Raw genomic sequence first — 20,086 nt, forward strand, 5'->3', positions numbered from 1 at the left:
CCAAGATTATGCCATTGCATACCAGCCTGGGGAAAAAAAAAAAAAAAGTATAAAAACAAAGGATGTTAGAATTCATATTTCAATGTTAAAATTCATTTTTCACTGAACATTTTTGTTAATATGATACTTTATGAGATAGAGGAAGAGGTCTTAACAGGTTAGTGTTCAAATCATGGGATAAGAGATAATTAACTGTTTAAAGCCATCAACTGAACAATTTAAAGCAACAAAGAGCAAATTTCAAAATATTCTCATCTTCTGAGGATATCCTGAATATTCATGTGGCTTAACGCAGTCTTTACAACAATCATGTAGTGTGTTTGATTTTGGTTTTGAGAAATACAAACTCCTTCAGTCATTTTCATCATAAACCCAACTTCCATACATGTTTTTTTCTGCATAATTACCAATATACCCAGAATAATGCCCGATCAAGTCAGTCTACTTTAATTTCAACAAGAGTAACTAAAGTTGAAAAACAAGGACAGCAGCAACAACATGAATGAGATAGCCTGAGAGCACAGACATAGCAGGTGATATAATGTTTAAAGGATCAGGACAAAAAGTTGTGATTAACAAAATTTCAAACATCTCTTCTGTGATTTAATTGTTACCGTTTACTAGACTTTGTTACTACATAGCACAAGTAATGAAGTCAAAAAGTAACAAAATACCAGAAAAAAGGAGCAATTCAGTAGCTTATCCATTTTCTCCCCTACCCCAAAGGCAACAACAATGATGTATTAAGGACTCTGGAGTCAAAGCCACAAAATTAAGGGAAAGCCTGATACTTAGAAAATATAGTAACGGAAACACTTCTAGCATCAAGTCCTCATAAAAGAGATTCACGAATATCCAATATCATTTGCTTAACAATGGAGTTGAACAAGAAGTAGATAATAGGGTGGAATGGTGACAATTATTTTCCTCCTCCAGTTTGGAGGGAAATATGAACGACAACTTGCCAAGTAAGATCACAAACACATGAGGATTCAGAAACTAAACTGTGGGTCAAAAATAGCCTTTCTTTAGAGTTCATTTAAGTCAAGAGTTTTGGTAAGTAACAATTTCAATTATTGCCTTTTATTTATCATCATAATAATGATGAGCCTGCCAATACCATACCTATTTGTAAAATAAATAACAAGAAATCAACAAGGACTTGATGCAAGTATAACATTCTTAGACACAGTTAGTAACATAGACAAATTTCTGAATTCTGAGCCAACCAACAAAAGAAATGTTTAATTCACCACCTATTCAATCCAAAGAGTCTGAAAAAAACCAAACACAACAACAAAACTAAGGAATAATTACACTCTTGTCCTCTCAGTACAAATGAAAGGATTCTCAAAATATGATTCATTCCATTTCTTTCCCTAAGACAACAATAATCCCTGAACGAAACATTGAAGTTTAGGTTCACCAAAGCCATACTGAAAAAACAAACCTGGGAAAGTCCCAGTAAGGTCTCCTGAAAAAATTTTAACTTATCCCCAAGACTCTGTGGATACATGTTCATAGGTAATCTGCAAAGACCCCATACATTTTTTTGTAAGGGAACAGCTAAACAAATTGGCTCCAACAGAAATACAAATAAATGGATTAAAAACTGGCTATCTAACCGTATACAGAGAGAAATCGTAATTGGTAGTCCGTCTAGTTGGGGAGAGGTTTCCAGTAGGGTCCCACAAGGATCGATATTGGGTCCCATTTTGTTTAATATCTTTATAAAAAATCTGGAAAACAAAGTAGAGAATGTACTAATTAAATTGACTGATGCTACTAGATTAGGCCTGATGGTTAAAGTAAATTGGATATAGATAAATGTTATCGGTCTTTAGAAATCTTTCAGATCAAGGCTAACAGAGACTGGGAATTTGAATAAGTTTTTTTTTTTTTTTTAAATGTTTTGTTTTAAAAACATCAAATTCCAAGTTGTAGAAATAAATCTATTGAAAAGATCTTAGTGGCTCTGCATTAAAAAAGATTACACACAATGGATAAAGACAACACAAAGAGTCAGCACCCATGAATGCAGAATAAACACCCTTAAATGGAGATCTCTGTGATGCAGCTTTAGTTAGAAAACTGGTGGTTGCAGGTACATTTCACATGTGCAAGTACCAAGGTGGTAAAAACGCAAGAATAACTAGATTCTCAAATATGCATGTTCTTAATATTTGGCAGAAAAATAAACAAGGAAACAATATAAAGCTTAAAAGAAAATTAAGGGGAGTTGAAACTTGAAGCTATGGGCAAGAACAGTGGGAGAAATCAATCAAAAGCAAATTCCAGTAGGACACACACACACACACACACAGAGAAGAATGCAAGGGATAATTTGAAGGACTCTCCTAGCATTAGAATAAAGATCATGTTTAAGCTACTCCAAAGGACATTTGGGAAAATATTCAGTAGACCTCAAGTTGGTTTAATTTTTTAAATCTTAGTACTTTACTACTTAACTTGTCACATGAAGACAACTGTCAAAGTGACACTTGCTTATTAACTTTCATGTGCAGCTAGTTGGGATTTTTCAGGTGAAATCAACTGAGTTGGAATTCATAAACTAACATGGAATCAGCTTTTCAGTTTTTTTTTTTTTTTTTTTTGCCAGCACACTTGCATGCACTCTGGAGAATGATAGAGAAAGCCAGATAAAAACTTTTAAAAACCTGCTATGTGATCTTGCCTCTTTCACCTTCTTTAGGAGCATAAGCTTTTACATCAGTTAAATGACAGTATGGGAATTATTTTAAGAGCTGCAAATTCACTTATTAAAACAAAAACTTAAGGGAAGCCAATACAGAACAAAGGCTAAAAAAAAAAAATGTGGCTGAATCAACACTGGGCTCCCACCTGGGCAGGCTTCCCGTTTTCAACCCTCTGTGACCTCAGGACAGAGCACAGTTCAAAAATCACTTTAAATGATCTGACACACTACTTCCATCTTTGGGAAATCAACAAAGGAAGGTGAAAAATTTAATCCCACTCCTAATTTTCCCAGAGCAGTCAACAATATTTAGCTGATTATAAGTGCTCGATCTTGAAAAAAGAATAACTATAGAATTACAGTTAAAAATAAGGGACATTCTTGATAAGAAATGGAGTGGCATTATTCATGATGCTGACATAAAAGACAGCACCATATAATCAGGAGCAACGTGGACCTATCTAACCTTTCATGCTGGGTGAACAAAGAAACCGTGGGAATCTGTAAAGTTTGATGGTCAGCGTTTTGTTTTATTCTAACAAAAATGCGTTGTAGGTTTTCTGCTCTCAGAAATAATTAAGAAAGTTTGATGTCGTTGATTTGATATAGATTTTACAGCTAACGCCCTTTGAAAAATGATTTTCTTGTGACTTTAAAACTTCTAACATAAAACATTCCTCTCTAAACAAAACCCTGCTTTAGGGATGCTACTGCATTCCACATGGTAGAGCGTGTAGAACACACATGCAGGCATCACCAGTAAGTGTGGGGACTGTAAATTTTATTTTAAAAAGTAATAATGCCTACCATTTATTATATTTTAATATTTTATTAATATTTATCACTTCCTGAGTGCTTGCCATGTACTGAGGACTCTATTATCCTCTTTCCACATTATCACAATTATGTTCATAAATAACCTTATAAGACAGGAATTAACCCTGTTTTACAGATGAGAAACTAAAGGGACAGAGAGGCTGGACTTTTTTGTCTACTGTCACACAGTTGTTAAACGGGGAGGTAAATATTGAACTTGAAAGACTCTAAAATATTTGTTCAGAACCAGTGTTCTAAATCATGACTCATGATGTTTTGAATCTTACACATGCTGCTCAAAGAAAATGGAGAAACCACTTTGCTAAAGAATATTTAGATGACAAGGATATTATTTTTTCGGTACCTCAGTTTCTTATGTTTGAAAACAGGAAGCCATGGGGAAGCTGTCCTGTGCACTACAGAATGTGGGGCAGCAACCCGGGCCTCTACACACTAGATATTAGTAGCAAACCTCATCCCCCAGTTCTTTACAATGAAAGATGTCTCCAGACAATGCTTAATGTTCTCTGGGAGAAGAAAATGCCCCTGTTTTGAGAACCATTGAAAAACAATATATAATCTCTAGTATCTTTTTTTGTTCTGTCATATTCCATCACTTGAATTGTAGGGTTTACTTTTAGCCAAGAGGATAGGCTTTTCACCACTATGGGGTAACTTCCTAGTGAACTTTTCTCTATTTCATTTTAGTAATATCTGAAGCTCTGTAGGTTCAATTTGTATAAAACCTCCTCTCTCTAAGTTCTAACTTTATCATTTAAATGCAAATTGGTATAAAAAGTAGGATAGATGAAAGTGAAGAGAGATCAGATATTATCTTATTAAGTCAGCCTCGCATTATGTGATTGATTTAGACTCATTTCAAACTGAAGTCCCATGAGATAGTGTTATTTATTTATTTATTCTCTTTTCTTCACTAGAACTTCTATGTCAGAAAAGAGGTTTAGAAAATACTCTTTCATTTGACAGCCTGAAAGAACCATAATGGTAGGTTGGACTCTATTGGCAGATTCCAATAAGTAAAACATTGGATATGGGAAAGAAATGGACAGTTTCCTAGACCCTTATGGTTTTTTGGTTTCCAAGGGCCATACTTAAAATTTGCATGGTTGCAAATATCATCTTCTAAGCAAGCAGTGCCTTGGATTAGAGAATAATCTAAAACCAAATATTAGGCCTATGGATATGTGAAAAAATGTTTTTCAGTCAGAAGCTTACATATGGTTTGCTCCAAATAAAACTCATTGGCAGATATTATTTATGCTGTGTTTTCCTTGGAATTAAATTGAAGTTACAAATATTAAAACATCAAATAAATAATCGGTTTTTGTTATAATTAATAATTCCAGATGGTTTAAGAAGGATTAATGTCTTCCTAGTCCCATCATGATGAACTATTTATTGGTCCAACATTACATATTACTTTATAAAGAATATTTAGGGCAGATATAAAAATAAGAATTTTCTTTGGCTGTTTCTAAAGGTCCAAATGTGGCCTCTGGGAAAATACATATACAAGTATTCTGTTACTGCAGAAAATGCTATTACAGGAAGCCAGGTGAAGTTCAATATTGACAGTAAAGAGAGCTGGCACTACTGGGACTATCATCAAAAACCTTAAAGTGATAATACCCAAACTTAGGTGCAGATTAGAGTAACCTAGGGAATTTTTAAACATTATAAAACTCATGGTTTCTCCAAGGAAATCAAATCAGAATTTCTGGGGAAGGGACCAAGGGTTTAGTATTTTAAAAAATCTGTTCAGGTCATTCCATTGGTACCCATGGTTGAAAACTACTGACTTAACAAATAAACAGGTTTACAGCTGTGTGGGAATTCTTCGGCCATGTCTGACTTAAGCAAGATGGTGGCCTCATATAGTCAAATGCTGCAATGGCAAGTGGTACATGTGCAAAGCATTGACATTTAAGGTGAACATTGTCTTTTCCCCCCTACTCTTCTTTTATTTTTCTAAATGCTTCAAAGAAAAAGTATCAGTTTGTTGCTTGGTAGGTCTTTAACACATCTCTATACTTGCTTATCTTTCCTTTAAGTCAAAGAGAATGCAGATTTCAGGGCCGGAGACTTCACCTAGTGTAAATTGGAATTTAATAATAGAGTTTTTTAAATTTATTATTTATATATATTTAAAGCTATTGTCCAGCAAATAATACTGGCTGAAGTGACATGAAATTTCCTTTTTAAATAAATTAGATGAATACATTTAAAGAATACCTAAAGAGTTATAGGCATTTTACTCATATATGGGAAAACATCATAAAGGTATTCTCATGTTTGGGCAATCCTACCGTTAATGAAAGGGGCATCCAGATCTTGTGTCACAAGTTTGGTCCCTAATTGTGCTTCCATCATTAATTGTTTGTGTGGTTTAGGGGAAATTACCCATTCTCTTCCCTGGGCTTGGTTTCCTCATTTGTTCAACAAGATCATCAACCTGTACTGCTAGCATTCTTCCACGAGTTTAAGAAGCAAGGAAGGCTTGCCCTCTGAGCTTACCTTGCTGACGTCCAGGCGCATCTTCTCATTGTTGGCAGTAGCAGCCTTCTCAGCTGCTTTCTTTTGGCGCTGGGGCCCCCTCCCAAAGAAGATGTAGTTGACTAGAGCATATTCCAGAAGTGCCATGAAAACAAAGACAAAGCACCCCATCAGGTACATGTCAATGGCCTTCACATACGGGATTTTAGGAAGAGTTTCCCGGAGGTGGGTGTTGATTGTGGTCATTGTGAGGACAGTTGTGATTCCTGGAAAAAATTGGAGAGTTAGAATAATAATGTTCCCATCTCCTTTCTTCTCTCGTAGCACATGGAAAGGTTAGCTACATTCATTTGCTCATTCATATAGGCCACACCTATCTATTGGGCCCTTATTATTATATACCAGCTGTATGATAGGGTATTGAAACAGGTAAAAATCAACTCAGAGTGAACACTGAACATTTTGAACACTTCTTTTAATTATGTTTTTGTATTTATAGTTACATATCCAGTCGGGGCTTAATGTGAATTAAATGCTATGATGGACATGTAAGGTGAGAGTTGAGAATATGGAGATGATACTAGGTCAACTTTCTGATACGGCAGGAAAGAGATTAGGAAATGGAGGCTTTTGAGCTGATTTCTGACGAATGAGTGGAAGTCACCCAGGCAACCCAGAACTGGGGGTCAAAAGTCATATTAAACTTATGGGGACTGCTGGTAGAGAGAGCTTTTATATTGAGGTTGGATTTGGGGGAGAATACACAGCCTATTACAATGATCTCAGGAAAATTGTTGTGGGGGTATATTGCAGAACAGGATGGGAAGAATCATGAGAAGAGTGGAGGTTAAGGGCCATACAGAGAGCCCAATGGGGAGGTTGAACTTAAAATTAAAGGCAATGTGGAGCAGGGGCCAGCTTTAAGCAAGGAGACAATTTGTATTTAGAACAATCACTGTGGTGGCAGTGTGGAAGATGGGGAGAAGCATGCAAGGCAGGAGTAAAGAATGCCAGTTAAGAGGTTTTCAGAGTAATCCAACTGAGAGATGGAAGGGAAGTCAATTAAAATAACAGCAAGGGTACTGAAATTAAGAAATACATTATACAGGCAATATAAATAAACAATTGTAAGCATTTGAGAATTAGAAGTGGAGGGTAACCGAGAAGCAGGAATCATAGCCCTCATGTATGTGGATGAGGCATATAATGCCAAGGTAAATAACACAGATGCATTCTAGGACTCCTTGTGGAAAATGTGACACTGGGTCAGGCTGTAATTGTTCATCCTGTTGAGTTGGTAACTCTGACAGTGGGGAGTAGTTTCCCTCTAAGCTATAATTGGAAGGTAAAAGCACTGAAAATCCGTGATCCTGAGTATAATAAAGTCCAGCTTTGCAGCAAAATAGTGATGTGAAAATAGACAAAGCTCAGAGGTCAAGATCACACAGATGGAAAGTTGCAGAGTTACCATTGAAATGAGAATTTTTCTGACTCAGAAATCCATGCCCTTGAACACTATCCAATAACACATCCTGAAAGTTAAATGTCATTCCTATAATTTTGGGGAGACATAGTTTTCTGCTTTAATTTTGTCTCACTAGTAATAATGTCATAATTTTAATTTTGTTTTTATACATCACCATGAAACAGCTACAGAAAAAAATAAATATATGCATTTGATTCTGAGCATACCCATAAAACCTTGGTCTTGCTTTAGATACAGGTATCTTACATTTCTCATGTCTTCTTTATAGCTGTCATTTTGAGACATCTTCCAGTTTCAATTTTCTCTTTATCATTTCAACTACAGATGATTCTGTACCACATGCGTATAATAAAACCAACAGTACTGATTTTACTATTTATCTAAATCTTATTTTAAAGTATTTCTGAACCTAATAATAAATTGCTCATGTAAAGACATTTTAAAAATGTCTTCTAAAAAGTCAATAGATTATTTATTGTTCCTGTAAGAGATACAAAATAGATGACATGTTTCAACTTTGGAAAAATGGGATATTTGCATATTTTCTTCATTCTTTCATTCAGCAAATGTTTACTGAGCAACATTCCCCATGCAAAACACTGCAGATATGGATATAGACCTTTCCTTTGTGAATCTTTCATTGCTGAAGGGGAAAAGGACATCAAACAACTAAGTAAATATAAGTTATAACTGTGGTTAGTCTAGAGACAGGGGAGGCCTATGGTACTGCGATTGTATATAACACAAGTGCTTGACTCAGCCTGAGAGATCATTCCTTCTCCTTCCTTCCACAGTTGAGCTACACAATCTACTATTAAGCCAGGAGCCAAAGTGATCCCTTTAAAACAGAAATCATATCATGCCACTTTTATGCTCAGTCAATGGCTATTTCATTCAAAATACAAGCAAAGCCTTTGCGGTAGCCTACCATCCCTTTGTAATAGCCCTTTTGTGATCTTTTGGGCCTCTTTCCCTAACATTATCTTTGCTACTTCCTCTGAACTAACTTGGCATTGGCCTCACTGGCCTCTTGCTGACATTCTTGGTTTGTTCCTACTCTGGGCCTTTGCAGTGTCTGGAATATTATTACCCAGATATCCACATTGCTCTTAATCTTCATCTTTGTTCCAATGACAATTCCTGGGTGAAGTCTGCCCTAATTATTCTAAATTGCACTCCTAGCATACTCATGCCCCCTTGCCTTATATCCTTATATAGATTTACCTTATTATATAATTTATATGGTTATTAAATTTATTGTATATCTTTTACTGCTAGATATAACTTTCAGAAGACGGCTCTATCTCCAGTGCTTAGTACAATTAGCATATATTAGGTATTTAACAATTATTTGCTGAATAATCAGTAAGAAAGCAATGATTGAATTGAGATCTCGTGGTAAAAGTCAACAATTCAACATTTTAAAGGGAATAGTCAGAATCCACAATAATCAAGATTATGTAAAAGGCCATAAGTTATTTTATCTGAAGTTAACAACAAAAATGTTCATTAAATATAATTTATTCTCCTCTAGTGTTTGTTAGAAAAAAAATCAAGCATAAGATGAGAGATATCACAGATTAGTTTCCAATATTCTTACTTTGTTGTCTCCTCCCTTAGCCATGCTACTCTGAAATGTTAATAAGACTTTAGAATTCTTTCTGTTTATTTATCCTTTTGCTACACACCACATCTTCTTGTCCTTCATGCAGAAAGAAAAAGGTGGAAGGGAGCTCTTCTTAGGTAAAGAAGCACAGATACAAATCGAATAATTATGCAGGCAATGCTACATGAAATATGTTTCAATAAAAATATCAAACTGATGGGACCAATCTCATTATCAACAGCTATATAGTTTAATACTGACATGAAAAAGTTTGACTTTGTGTTTAATTGATTTAATGCTGAATCAGATCACCCAGAGTCTCTGGTTAAACTCTTGCAGTGTGAGAGGTTCAGTTGTGCTGTGCATCACAACTTTCAGGATAAGGAAAACATGTGCATGCGAACACAGACATGCACATGCAGAGTCAAACTCCATAAGCAGTAATAAAATGGCCTACCTAATGCCACTCTTGCAGCTGAAGCATCGTAATTGATCCAGAAGGAGACCCAAGAGAGGATGGTAATCAGGATGGAAGGCATGTACGTTTGCAGGATAAAGTAGCCAATGTTTCTCTTAAGCTTAAAGCTGAGGGATAACCTGGGATAGGAACCTAGAAAGGCAATTTTAGAACATCATCATTATCAATCAATATTTGTAGGATGCTTTTCTTTAAAGGTCCATAAACCATACATCTTATCTCAATTCACTTTTAGCTCTTGGTGAAGAATGCATTCTTCTGCAAAAGTAGTCTGAGAGCCCTGAGTTTCTAATTACTAGGAGTTACTCAATGTGGAATGCATCCTGTATATCAGTAATTAAAAGAATTCCAGCTCTTCCCTGCTCAGCCTCATATAGTGAGTCAAACATACTCATCCTCTGTAATTGTTAGGATAATCTGAACAGTCCTTTTTGTCACTCTTTCAATTGTTCCCTAGTAAGGTCATCCTGTAAGTTTAGTCTTACCTGACTGTGAGGGTGCATGTTCAAGTCATAGTAAAAGAAAGCTCTTCTTAAGTCACAGATTGCAGTTTAAGTCTGTGATAAGTGGTGATGCTTTAGGGAATGAGGGTTTTTTGTAGGTTTTTATATATATGTATTCTTTTCTTTTTTTAATAGTTTCAATTTTTCCATCAAAGTTCTAAAAGTATACCTGACCCACCAAAAGGTGGAGAATCATTGCTTTTGAGCAATATTTGTGGGAGTTACAACTAAAGAATCAGCTGCCTAAATCTGGGTCCTTTGATTGTGATGACCTGGGGAATTAGTCTTTAATAAAACAAGATAAATAACAGAGCACAGTCTTAGACTATAAGAAGTTCACATGATAAATAGTCAGGGAGAGGACATTCTCATTGCTTGGAAGAAAGCCTTGTTTAGTTTTTTGGGGATAGGCTAAGTGTCTGAATATGATAGAATATTCTAAGTAGGAACTCATTTCTATAGATTTTTTAAGAATTCAGCAGACCTCAAACTTAGAAAAGTTTGTTTGCTGCTCTTTTAAAGTTAAAGGCAACTTCGTATTTTTATCAAGTCACACAACTTTTGCCTGAAGTGGTTTGTAGGCACAAAAAGTATCTGACTTAGCAGAAGGGCCATTACAGTATTAGTTATTTCTGTGCCTGCGGGGTTTATTTCAATAAGAAAAATATAAAGAAGATACTCCTGTGGGTTTAATTTTTTTCCCCTAAATGAGTGTCTAACAAACGATTCCTCTCCTGGGCTTTATTATCACAAATATGCAAAAATTTTGCTGATGAAATCAAGTATGACCATCTTAATTCTCCACGCTGGAAGGGTAAAGATGGCAAAAGCCTCAGGATAATCTTAACACCTGAAACAGCTTTCAGTTTACACAGGAGGTAAATCTGTAAAGAAATTCTTATCCTTTGAAGAAAATGTGAATTCCTCCCACTGTCTTTGGAGAATTTCACCATGATCAGACTTGAATGAACTGCAACTTGGCTCTCCCAGTGATTCAAAGGATTATGATCAATTCTGTGGGATGCATAATGTTACAATGTTGAGAAACAGCTCTGAGCCAGGTCTTCAGTTCTCTTTCTGTAGTCTTTCTAAAAATTACTCCCTTCTCCAGCAAATGAGATACACAGAGATGATCCTGTCAGCTCCGCTGGGATAGCTTCTAGAAAATAATAGGGTGGGTCCCTAGTGAAGCAATAGGCTTCCAGGGAAACAGAGTTTTCAGGGGATTTGTCTTCTAAAGTCATTGTGCTTCCCTGGGACATGTCTAACTCTAACATAAGTGAAGACATTTAACAAAATATGGTGAAGAATATTATTTTTCCTTAATTATTTCCCATGATACAAACCTGTGGAAAAAACAACTTTCTTGGTGATAAGTTTGTAATCTACAATAGAGAACTGTGGAAGTTCAATTTTTGTTACTCCTGTTACTGCATTATCATCGCCACGCCAGTAAAATTCAATGTCATCAGTTGTGTATCCATCTGTGAAAGAAAACATACACAAATACAGAAAACAAAAACCAGACAAAACAGAAGAAAATACCTGATTAGAAGATGAACTATGTAAATAATATAAAGATATAACTAATGGCTGTTAGGTCTTGGTATCATACTAAACATTTCAAGTTTATTACTGCATTTAATCCTCACGACAATCTCATTAGGGTAGTAGTATTAGGCCCACATGAGACTTACAAAAGCTTAGAGAAACTAACAGTATAGAATCTCTTGCAACTAGGAAGTTGGTATAGTTGGGACTTAAACCCAGGTTTATCTGATTATGAATCTCATTCTATCAAACATTATCACATTATCACATAACATTATCACACAACCCTAGTTTTTACTCTGTGAGAAGATAAAAGAAGAGAAATATAATCTAAATTATTAGTACAGTGCTGATTATTATCAAATTCTCCCCATTATAAACCACTTGAATTACAATACATCTGAATTTCAAGTCAGAAGAGAATTGATTATGAAGAAGAATCATCTGTTCAATATTCATATACTTGATTTCCAAATTTGACTTTGTAACATATCTAGCTTCGGAGAAAATCTTCCACAGAAAAACTCAAAACATTAACTTCACTGGCTTTAAGGAGTAGATATAAATGTATCATGTACATTGGAAATGAACAGTGCATTTTGGAGGCATGCTTCCATTCATTTAACAACTATTTATTAAATACCTACTATGCTTATCAGGGCACAGTTTCTAGGGATGAGATTCTGTATAACAAAGACATATTCTCTGTTATTAATGATACTCTCAATCCACAGGATGGAGTACAATATTAAGAAATGCACGCACCTACAATCCTAGCTAGTAAGCAAACATATAACAACTACGAATAAGCACATATTAGACTATAAACAGTGTTATACAGGGAAGTATGCCATAAAATCCAGTGAATATTAATAATGTCTTACAAACTCACCCACCCTTCAAAAAAAAATCTCAAATAAAAAGCATATATCACATTCCATGTGAAGAGATATCACATTTATCTTTTCAAAGAAGTTTTGCATCTAGATAGTTGAATTTTCACAAGTCTAGGAAATAGGCAAGATGGACATTGCTCCCCTACTTCCAAAAACAACCCAACAAATTTAAAAGACTGCTTAAATTCTTTGCCTTTTGACATGAGACTAGTCATTGTGATAGGGATGACAAGAATACCAATCCTTAAGTCCCAGAAGATCTTCAACAAACCACCTCTCCTTCCTCCAAAGATAGGGGTTTCAATTTTTAAAATAAGGTGGAAAATAATTGTTTTTTCCAAGAACTAGAATGCCCTAAATTGGAGATTCTACCTCAAACAGCACAGCTCAAGCTATATGACTTAGCTTTTCTAGAAATCTACAGTTCCTTTTATTCGTAAGAGTAGCCATCTTTATCTGATGCAGAACTACAGGTTTTTTTGGAAGAGTTATAGAGTATTTGAACTTCTGATACCACAATTGAAGGCTTCTGGATAAGTGAATAATTTTTAAAAAGGTTGATTACTTGCAAACACCACAAAGTATATGGAAATCAAAACTGTAGAGTTTTAATTGATTACACACCAGCAATATTTTATTAGTATGATTTAATGTAGAGCCATATGATTTGCTTGAAAAACTTTTTTTATGTAACTTTGATTTAAAAGTAAATTCCAGGGTCAGGCAGAGTGGCTCATGCCTGTAATACCAGCACTTTGGGAGGCCAAGCAAGGAGGATCATTTGAGGCCAGGAGTTCAAGACCAGCCTGGGCAACATAAGAGACCCTGTCTCTATGAAAAAATAATAATAAATTAGCCAGGCGTGGTGGCACATGCCCATAGTCCTACGTACTTGGGAGAATGAGGTGAGAGGATTAAGTTCAGGAATTTGAAGTTGCAGTGAGCTATGATGGCACCACTGTACTCCGGCCTGGGTGACAAAGCGAGACTCTGTCTTTAAAAAATATATAAATAAATATACAAAGGTAAATTTCAGACTCATGATTTTAACACACATTTCAGGTATTAAGCGAATTGAACAGTAAGCAAATTCTCAGAAAAGAGTCCCTCACTTCCCTATAAAATTTGCTACCCAATCCTGAGAAGTAAGATGCCTATCCCATTGGATAACTGTACTTTTCTTATGATTTCAACTTTCCTAATGTGGTGACAAAATCCTCAGTCCTGGTCTCCGTGTCAAATGTAATTCAATTTCTTATCAGTTCTTTATCCAGATTTCTCAGTTATAAAATAGTTCAGAGATGATGACAATCCTACCTTTGATAAACCAATTTAAAATAACAAAAGAACAACAGCTCCTAGAATCAAACTAAGTACTTAGAAATGCACTGTACAATTTTTTAGTACACAAACATGAAATAAGTTATTTGTGAAAAATAGTCATTTCCCAGGAAGTTAGTCCTAACCAAGATTCTCCTTGGTTTTCCAAGATAATAACTGACAGCATGTTATAAAATAGCAACTGCCATTTATTGCATGAGTTGGTGGTATATGCTAGGCACTTTGTTAACTAGACACTGTCCCTTTCTACAGACAGTTAAAGCCTCTACTTCAAGGACACTGGGTTTAAGATGCCCAAGAAACCAGTAGGGATTCTTACTTAGCTAATCAGGAATTGGCTTGGGGATCTGATTCCTTTTTTAACAAGCATTCCAGATTATTCTATCGAGGTGACACATGAAAACCCTGAGAACCACTTGTCTAGCAGATGAAAAGATAATGATAGCAATTAAAATAAATGCAGTTATTTATTGAGAATTGTTATTCATTTTACTAAGAATTCTGTTAAGCACTTCACTTTCATTATCTCATTTAATCTTCACAACAATGATTTTTATAAGTGAACAGTATTTATATACGTTACTTGAAATACTGAGCTCTGATACTGCAAGTTAGTTACTTTTGTCTTTATCTCATGGTTGAGAAAACTAAGATTCAGAGAGATTAACTACCTTGCTAAAAATCACACATCTGGCAAGCGATAGAGTAAGGACTTGATGCCATATCTATGTGACCGACCTTAAAGAAAGCATTTTTCCACTTCATTCCCTACCCCACCATTAGGACATAAAAAATACACACTATGTTCAAGAAATGTTCAATTTTTCTACAAATGCAGCCATTTTCAAAAGAAGAGAAAAGAAAAATGAAACACTCAGGATTTCTTCTATGAAGGACTAGGTCTAAACTAATAGAATATATGTGGTCCTCTAGCTTCCTTTTCTCCTAATCTTCCTCAGTATTTACCTTCTTTTATCCATTGCTATAAATATTATAACAGAAGCTATCGGTAGGCAGAGGAATGCGAACGTCTATAGCATTTCAACCAGGTTATGTAAGAGATGCTGATTAATTTTCCAACAACAGAAACATTACTAAGAACTGTAAACTTTTGTCAAAATGACAGTGTTTGCTAGGCAAGACCTCGTGTGGAATAGGCACCCAGTAAACATTATTAAATGAATAAAATAATTATTTAATGCACATGTGGATTTGGGCTGGTGGTGGTTTATATAGATGCTTTCTCCAGATGTTTATATATTGTAAAGGACCATGCATTGCATTTTTATTACTGCATGTTGCTGTTAGCATAGTTCTGGTACACAGCTGACACCAAATAAACATTTTCTGAATGAGGAAGAGACATCCAATAAAGATAATTCTTAAGAATAATTCAAGGTTCTTCATTACGTATTTCTCCTTATGTGTTAGTTCTTCCTGTTACCTCGCATCTCTTTGTCTTCTATTTCCCAACCTGTAAATTGTGACACTAATATACTAATAATGGCCACTTCACAGAGCTCTCAGACAGAAAAAAAAAAGTAAAAAAAAGTAAAATGCCTAGAACAGTATCAGCAGATAATAACAAATATTTCTGTTGATAGTTTTTCAAATAAGAATTACCAAAAATTAATGGAAAACATATTTTGTTACATCTGATTTTGTGGTAATTAAATGAATACATACAATTTGCACAATGGAAAACATAGCTGTTCAACCACATTTATAGAACTCTCCAAAGTTTTGGAAATTGCTAATAAGAAATTTGAAAGTTATTTTGATGTTTTAGGTTTTGGAATCTGACACAATAAAGCAGCACACTGTATTTACTTCTGGCTACTGCTGGTCTTAGAAAATCCAATCCTTTTGACTTCATTTTAGGTTAGCCAAGAATAGAAGATTGCAAATGGAAAGCAAATGTTGCTACTGCATCATCGGTTTCTGAAGATGAAAGTGCAACAATCTCCATGGCAGTTCCAGGGTGGTCAAGTTCAAAAACCAACTCAGTGTACCATGCAGGATTAGTTTAAAGCAGACCTAGTTTTCTTCTTTTCTTTGGATATTCTCTGGAGGAATATTTAGCAGTCTCTCAAAGTGATTAGAAACTAAAAGAAAACATATGCAAATACATATGACCTGACTTTTACAGATTTCATAACAGCGATGAGTTAAAAAAAAAATTGGATTTCTTTAAAAAGATATCATAAGGAAATACACTGAAGCACTTAATTAATGTATGCAAATTAAACTCATTTATATTTTATTCATAGGATTAAAGAAACTGAGTCATTAAATTATTTTGTATTGTTATTATCAAAAACATAACACGCATAATAATTCAGAGGGCCTATAAATAAACTAAAATACAAATTCACTGGCATTCACCTGAAGAAATTAAAGCTATATGAAATGTTATGTTACAAGCCTCTCATCAGGAAGGACAAATATATAGATCTATAAAATACACATATAAGATATGAATGATAGATACGTTCTCTTTCAAACATTGATAAAAATCATGTACTATATGGGATCTAAGAAATAGAAATGTCATTTTAAAACATTCACATAATAACTAAATATGATCTCACAATTGTAACATTATTCTATAACATGGCATTTAAAATTTTTTCTCTCTGTCAATCTACATATCTATTGTGTTATCTATTAAGTCAATATTTCATTTTAGAATTGCTGTACTGTGCAAAAAATCCAATCCTGTGCCAAGGTATTAAACAGCAGGAACCAATTAGAACATTTAGAAGAGGTGAATTAATGCCATTATTTATTTTTTCTAGTGGGAAATGTAGGTGACTTATTGTTCTCTCATTACTTATTAAAATTTTGTTACTCATTTGGATTGGTAAATATTCTAGGATTGCATCCAATATAACAATTGTCACATAGCAGTTGCTTTAATGTCTTAATTCTGTCTTCATAATCAATCTCCAAGCAATGAGAATTATGGGTCAATGTTATTGGGATAGTTCCCACTAGGCATGGTTGTTTCAATCTTTTAAGAACCATCTTAAAAGGTTCATAAATTTGACTTGTACATAACAGCACCTTATGTGTACATTATGGCACTTTCTGAATAAAACACCTCATCAAAAAATAATTTACCACATACCCTCCATTTGTATCTAACACATTATTTAGTTACGATCATTAGTCTGCAAGTAACTATTAGTAAATCTTAATTTCTGTTCTCAGAAACAGTAATCTGTAATGTGCTCCATGAAAAAGGGTTCCACAATCAATATATTTAGGAGTAACTATGCATTTTGTCTCTCTATTATAGAGTCATAAAACCTTTAAAACAGTACGGTTTAGGAAAACCTGCAATAAAGAATCTGCTTAATTTTACTTACTCCTGGAATATCCCAAACCTATTTGACAGTATACATTTTTAGCATATAAAAAATACCCACCCAGGTATAATCATTCCATAAAATGCTGGACTGCAATTATTCATACATTTTAGGGAAGCCATACATGATCCTCTTTATTTACGTTCTCCCGAGAGCCAGGTAGGCATTGGAGAAGGCCCACAGTTCCTCAGAACCATATTCTGATTGTTAGTGGATTAACCACTGTTTACCTCCAAAAATGTTTCCAGGAAAGAAAAAAGTTGCAATAACATAGAGATGGAATTATCTTTTAATGGAGCAAGAGAGACAAATATTTCAGGGAAGCAGCATGATTGAATGTTCAGCCAGAAGGCAAGCATTCTTCTCATGAGTAGCTGAGTGACCATTATTAGAAGCCTGTCAGTTCACCATTAGAATGAAATCCACTCCATACAGAGGTCTGTTTGCTCTGCAAAGGTACAGGACTGAATGCAATCAATGCCAATTACAGCCACTGGTATATTTCAAGAGGCAGAGACAGACACACACTTGTCAGTCATAACTCTTTCAATTCAACATCGAAAGTGTTCCAAAGACACTCTGAGTGATTGCTCTGACTCCTTAATTGCATCTTATTCTTCACTCTGCTCCTTAGATGAACTGCTAGACACACATTTTCTGCTGTCAAATCATTTCTAGACCTCAAGCAGCTCAAAATAATCGACCTAGGGTAGGTCAGGGTTGATTATCTAGTGGCATATTAGTAAGGACACCATCAAGTAAGTCATGGCCCAGCATTCAACCTGCATCAAAGATGACCTGGTTTTTTGTGTGTAAGTTTGGTTTTTTAAACTTAAATCTTATGATGTAAGAGAATAGGAAATGTTTAATAATCAAGTAAAATTTCAGGTTGTGGGCTTTAAAAACTATATATTTTTTCAAATTCCAATGCGAAACTCTGTATTTGTTGTCTTTGTATGGGAGCAGGGTGACCTGGTGGCTGTTTGTACAAGTTTGACTCCATGATGTGTTTCTTAAATTTTCTTACTTATGTTTAGAGAGATTAAGCAATTAATCTACTGACCCAGGTAATAGAAATCAGTTAATAATAATAAATAAAATAGCTCAACAATAATAATATATAGCAGCTATCAACTACAGAGCCCTATGTACCAGGCACTGCCTTAAGCTCTTTATAAGCTTCTGTCTCTACAGAGAACTGAAGTGTTATCATTATCAGGATTCTTCCCCTTTATATAATCCTGATTTGTCCATTTGTATGGGGATCTAAGTTCTGAAGTAATGTTGACAAGTCAGAAACCTTTGGGATAAACAAGAGGCCAATACTTCTCAAGTTGATGTGCACAGAAATCACTTGAAAATCTTGTTAAAATGCAGATTCTGATTTAATGGGTGAAACCTCAGATAGTGAAGCTCTAATAAACTCCCAGGTTATGCTGATGCTATTTGTCCATTGACCATCCTTAGTATAGCAAGAGATTGGGAGATTTTACCATGTGTAAGTCATTTGCCATACGGCGTCACGCAAGAAAAATCTTGGATTCAGCCTTATCCAAAGAAGAACAAGGTTTATTCTGAACAAAGGTTTCTATATGCTCCAACATTAAAATATTTTTTCCTAGTTCAACCTCTCTTATAAGGTATAGGAGGAAACATTGCTGATGCTATCTCTGTCCAGGGGCCTGGTTTCCTTAAATAGTCTATGACCTATAATCACCAATAGCAGAAAATACAGGGATGGGGCTAGGTCCAAAATTTTTCTGCAAATTTGTATTCATGCCAGCTTTATTTAAATATTTTGCCTCATTAGGCTAAGAATACTGCACTCTGGTTTTGGATTTCTGCATCTTTTGTTCATATTCTTCAATAGACTTGTCAGCAAACTTTTAGGGTTTTCGCCTTCCTCCAATTTATGTTACATATGCTGCTACTATTTTTTTTTTTTTTTAAGTTGACGGGAAACAACAGATGCTGGAGGGGACGTGGAGAAAAAGGAACACTTTTACACTGTTGGGAGTGTAAATTAGTTCAACCATTGTGAAAGACAGTGTGGTGATTCCTCAAGGATCTAGAACCAGAAATACCATTTGACCCAGCAATCCCATTACTGGGTATATTCCCAAAGGATTATAAATCATTCTACTATAAAGACACATGCACACGTATGTTTACTGCAGCACTGTGCACGATAATGAAGACTTGGAACCAACCCATATTCCCATCAATGATTGACTGGATAAAGAAAACGTGACACATATACATTATGAAATACCATGGAGCCATCGAAAAGGATGAGTTCACGTCCTTTGCAGGGACATGAATGAAGCCGGAAACCATAATTATCAGCAAACTAACACAGGAACAAAAAACCAAACACTGCATGTTCTCACTCATAAGTGGGAGTTGAACAATGAGAACACATGGACACATGGAGGGGAACATCACACATTGGGGCCTGTTGGGGATGGGAGGCTAGTGGAGAGATAGCATTAGGAGAAATACCTAATGTAGATGATGGGTTGATGGGTGCAGAAAACCACTATGGCGTATGCATACCTATGTAAAAAACCTGCACATTCTGCACATGTATTCCAGAACTTAAAGTATAATTTAAGAAAAAAGAAAAAAAATTATTGGTATACTTAGTGTTTGTGTACTTTGTATGTTATAGTACAATAAAAATTTTAAAAGATGAAAAAATGTTGATCTATTTCTATGCTTTAAAAACCAAAACAGAATAAGAAAGAAAGAAAAAAAAAGAAGGAAGGAAAGAAAGGAGAAAAGGAAAGAAAGAAAGAAAGAAAGAAA

General features: G+C 35.0%; 1 protein-coding gene across 1 annotated transcript in view; it reads right to left on the reverse strand.

Annotated features, from left to right (window-relative positions):
* Nucleotides 1-11,603, reverse strand: part of LOC108297510 (gamma-aminobutyric acid receptor subunit beta-2) — a gene marked incomplete at its 5' end in the record, with an annotated part of 47,508 nt that extends 35,905 nt beyond the window's left edge. Inside the window, 4 exons of the mRNA XM_017520160.2 lie at nucleotides 1,626-1,739; nucleotides 6,068-6,312; nucleotides 9,596-9,748; nucleotides 11,466-11,603. Of these exons, the coding sequence (XP_017375649.2) occupies nucleotides 1,626-1,739; nucleotides 6,068-6,312; nucleotides 9,596-9,748; nucleotides 11,466-11,603 (650 nt within the window). The remainder of the gene's footprint in view (nucleotides 1-1,625; nucleotides 1,740-6,067; nucleotides 6,313-9,595; nucleotides 9,749-11,465) is intronic.
* Nucleotides 11,604-20,086: the final 8,483 nt, after the last annotated feature.

Source organism: Cebus imitator, unplaced genomic scaffold, assembly GCF_001604975.1.
Source record: "Cebus imitator isolate Cc_AM_T3 unplaced genomic scaffold, Cebus_imitator-1.0 Scaffold807, whole genome shotgun sequence".
NCBI classification, from domain to species: Eukaryota; Metazoa; Chordata; class Mammalia; order Primates; family Cebidae; genus Cebus; species Cebus imitator.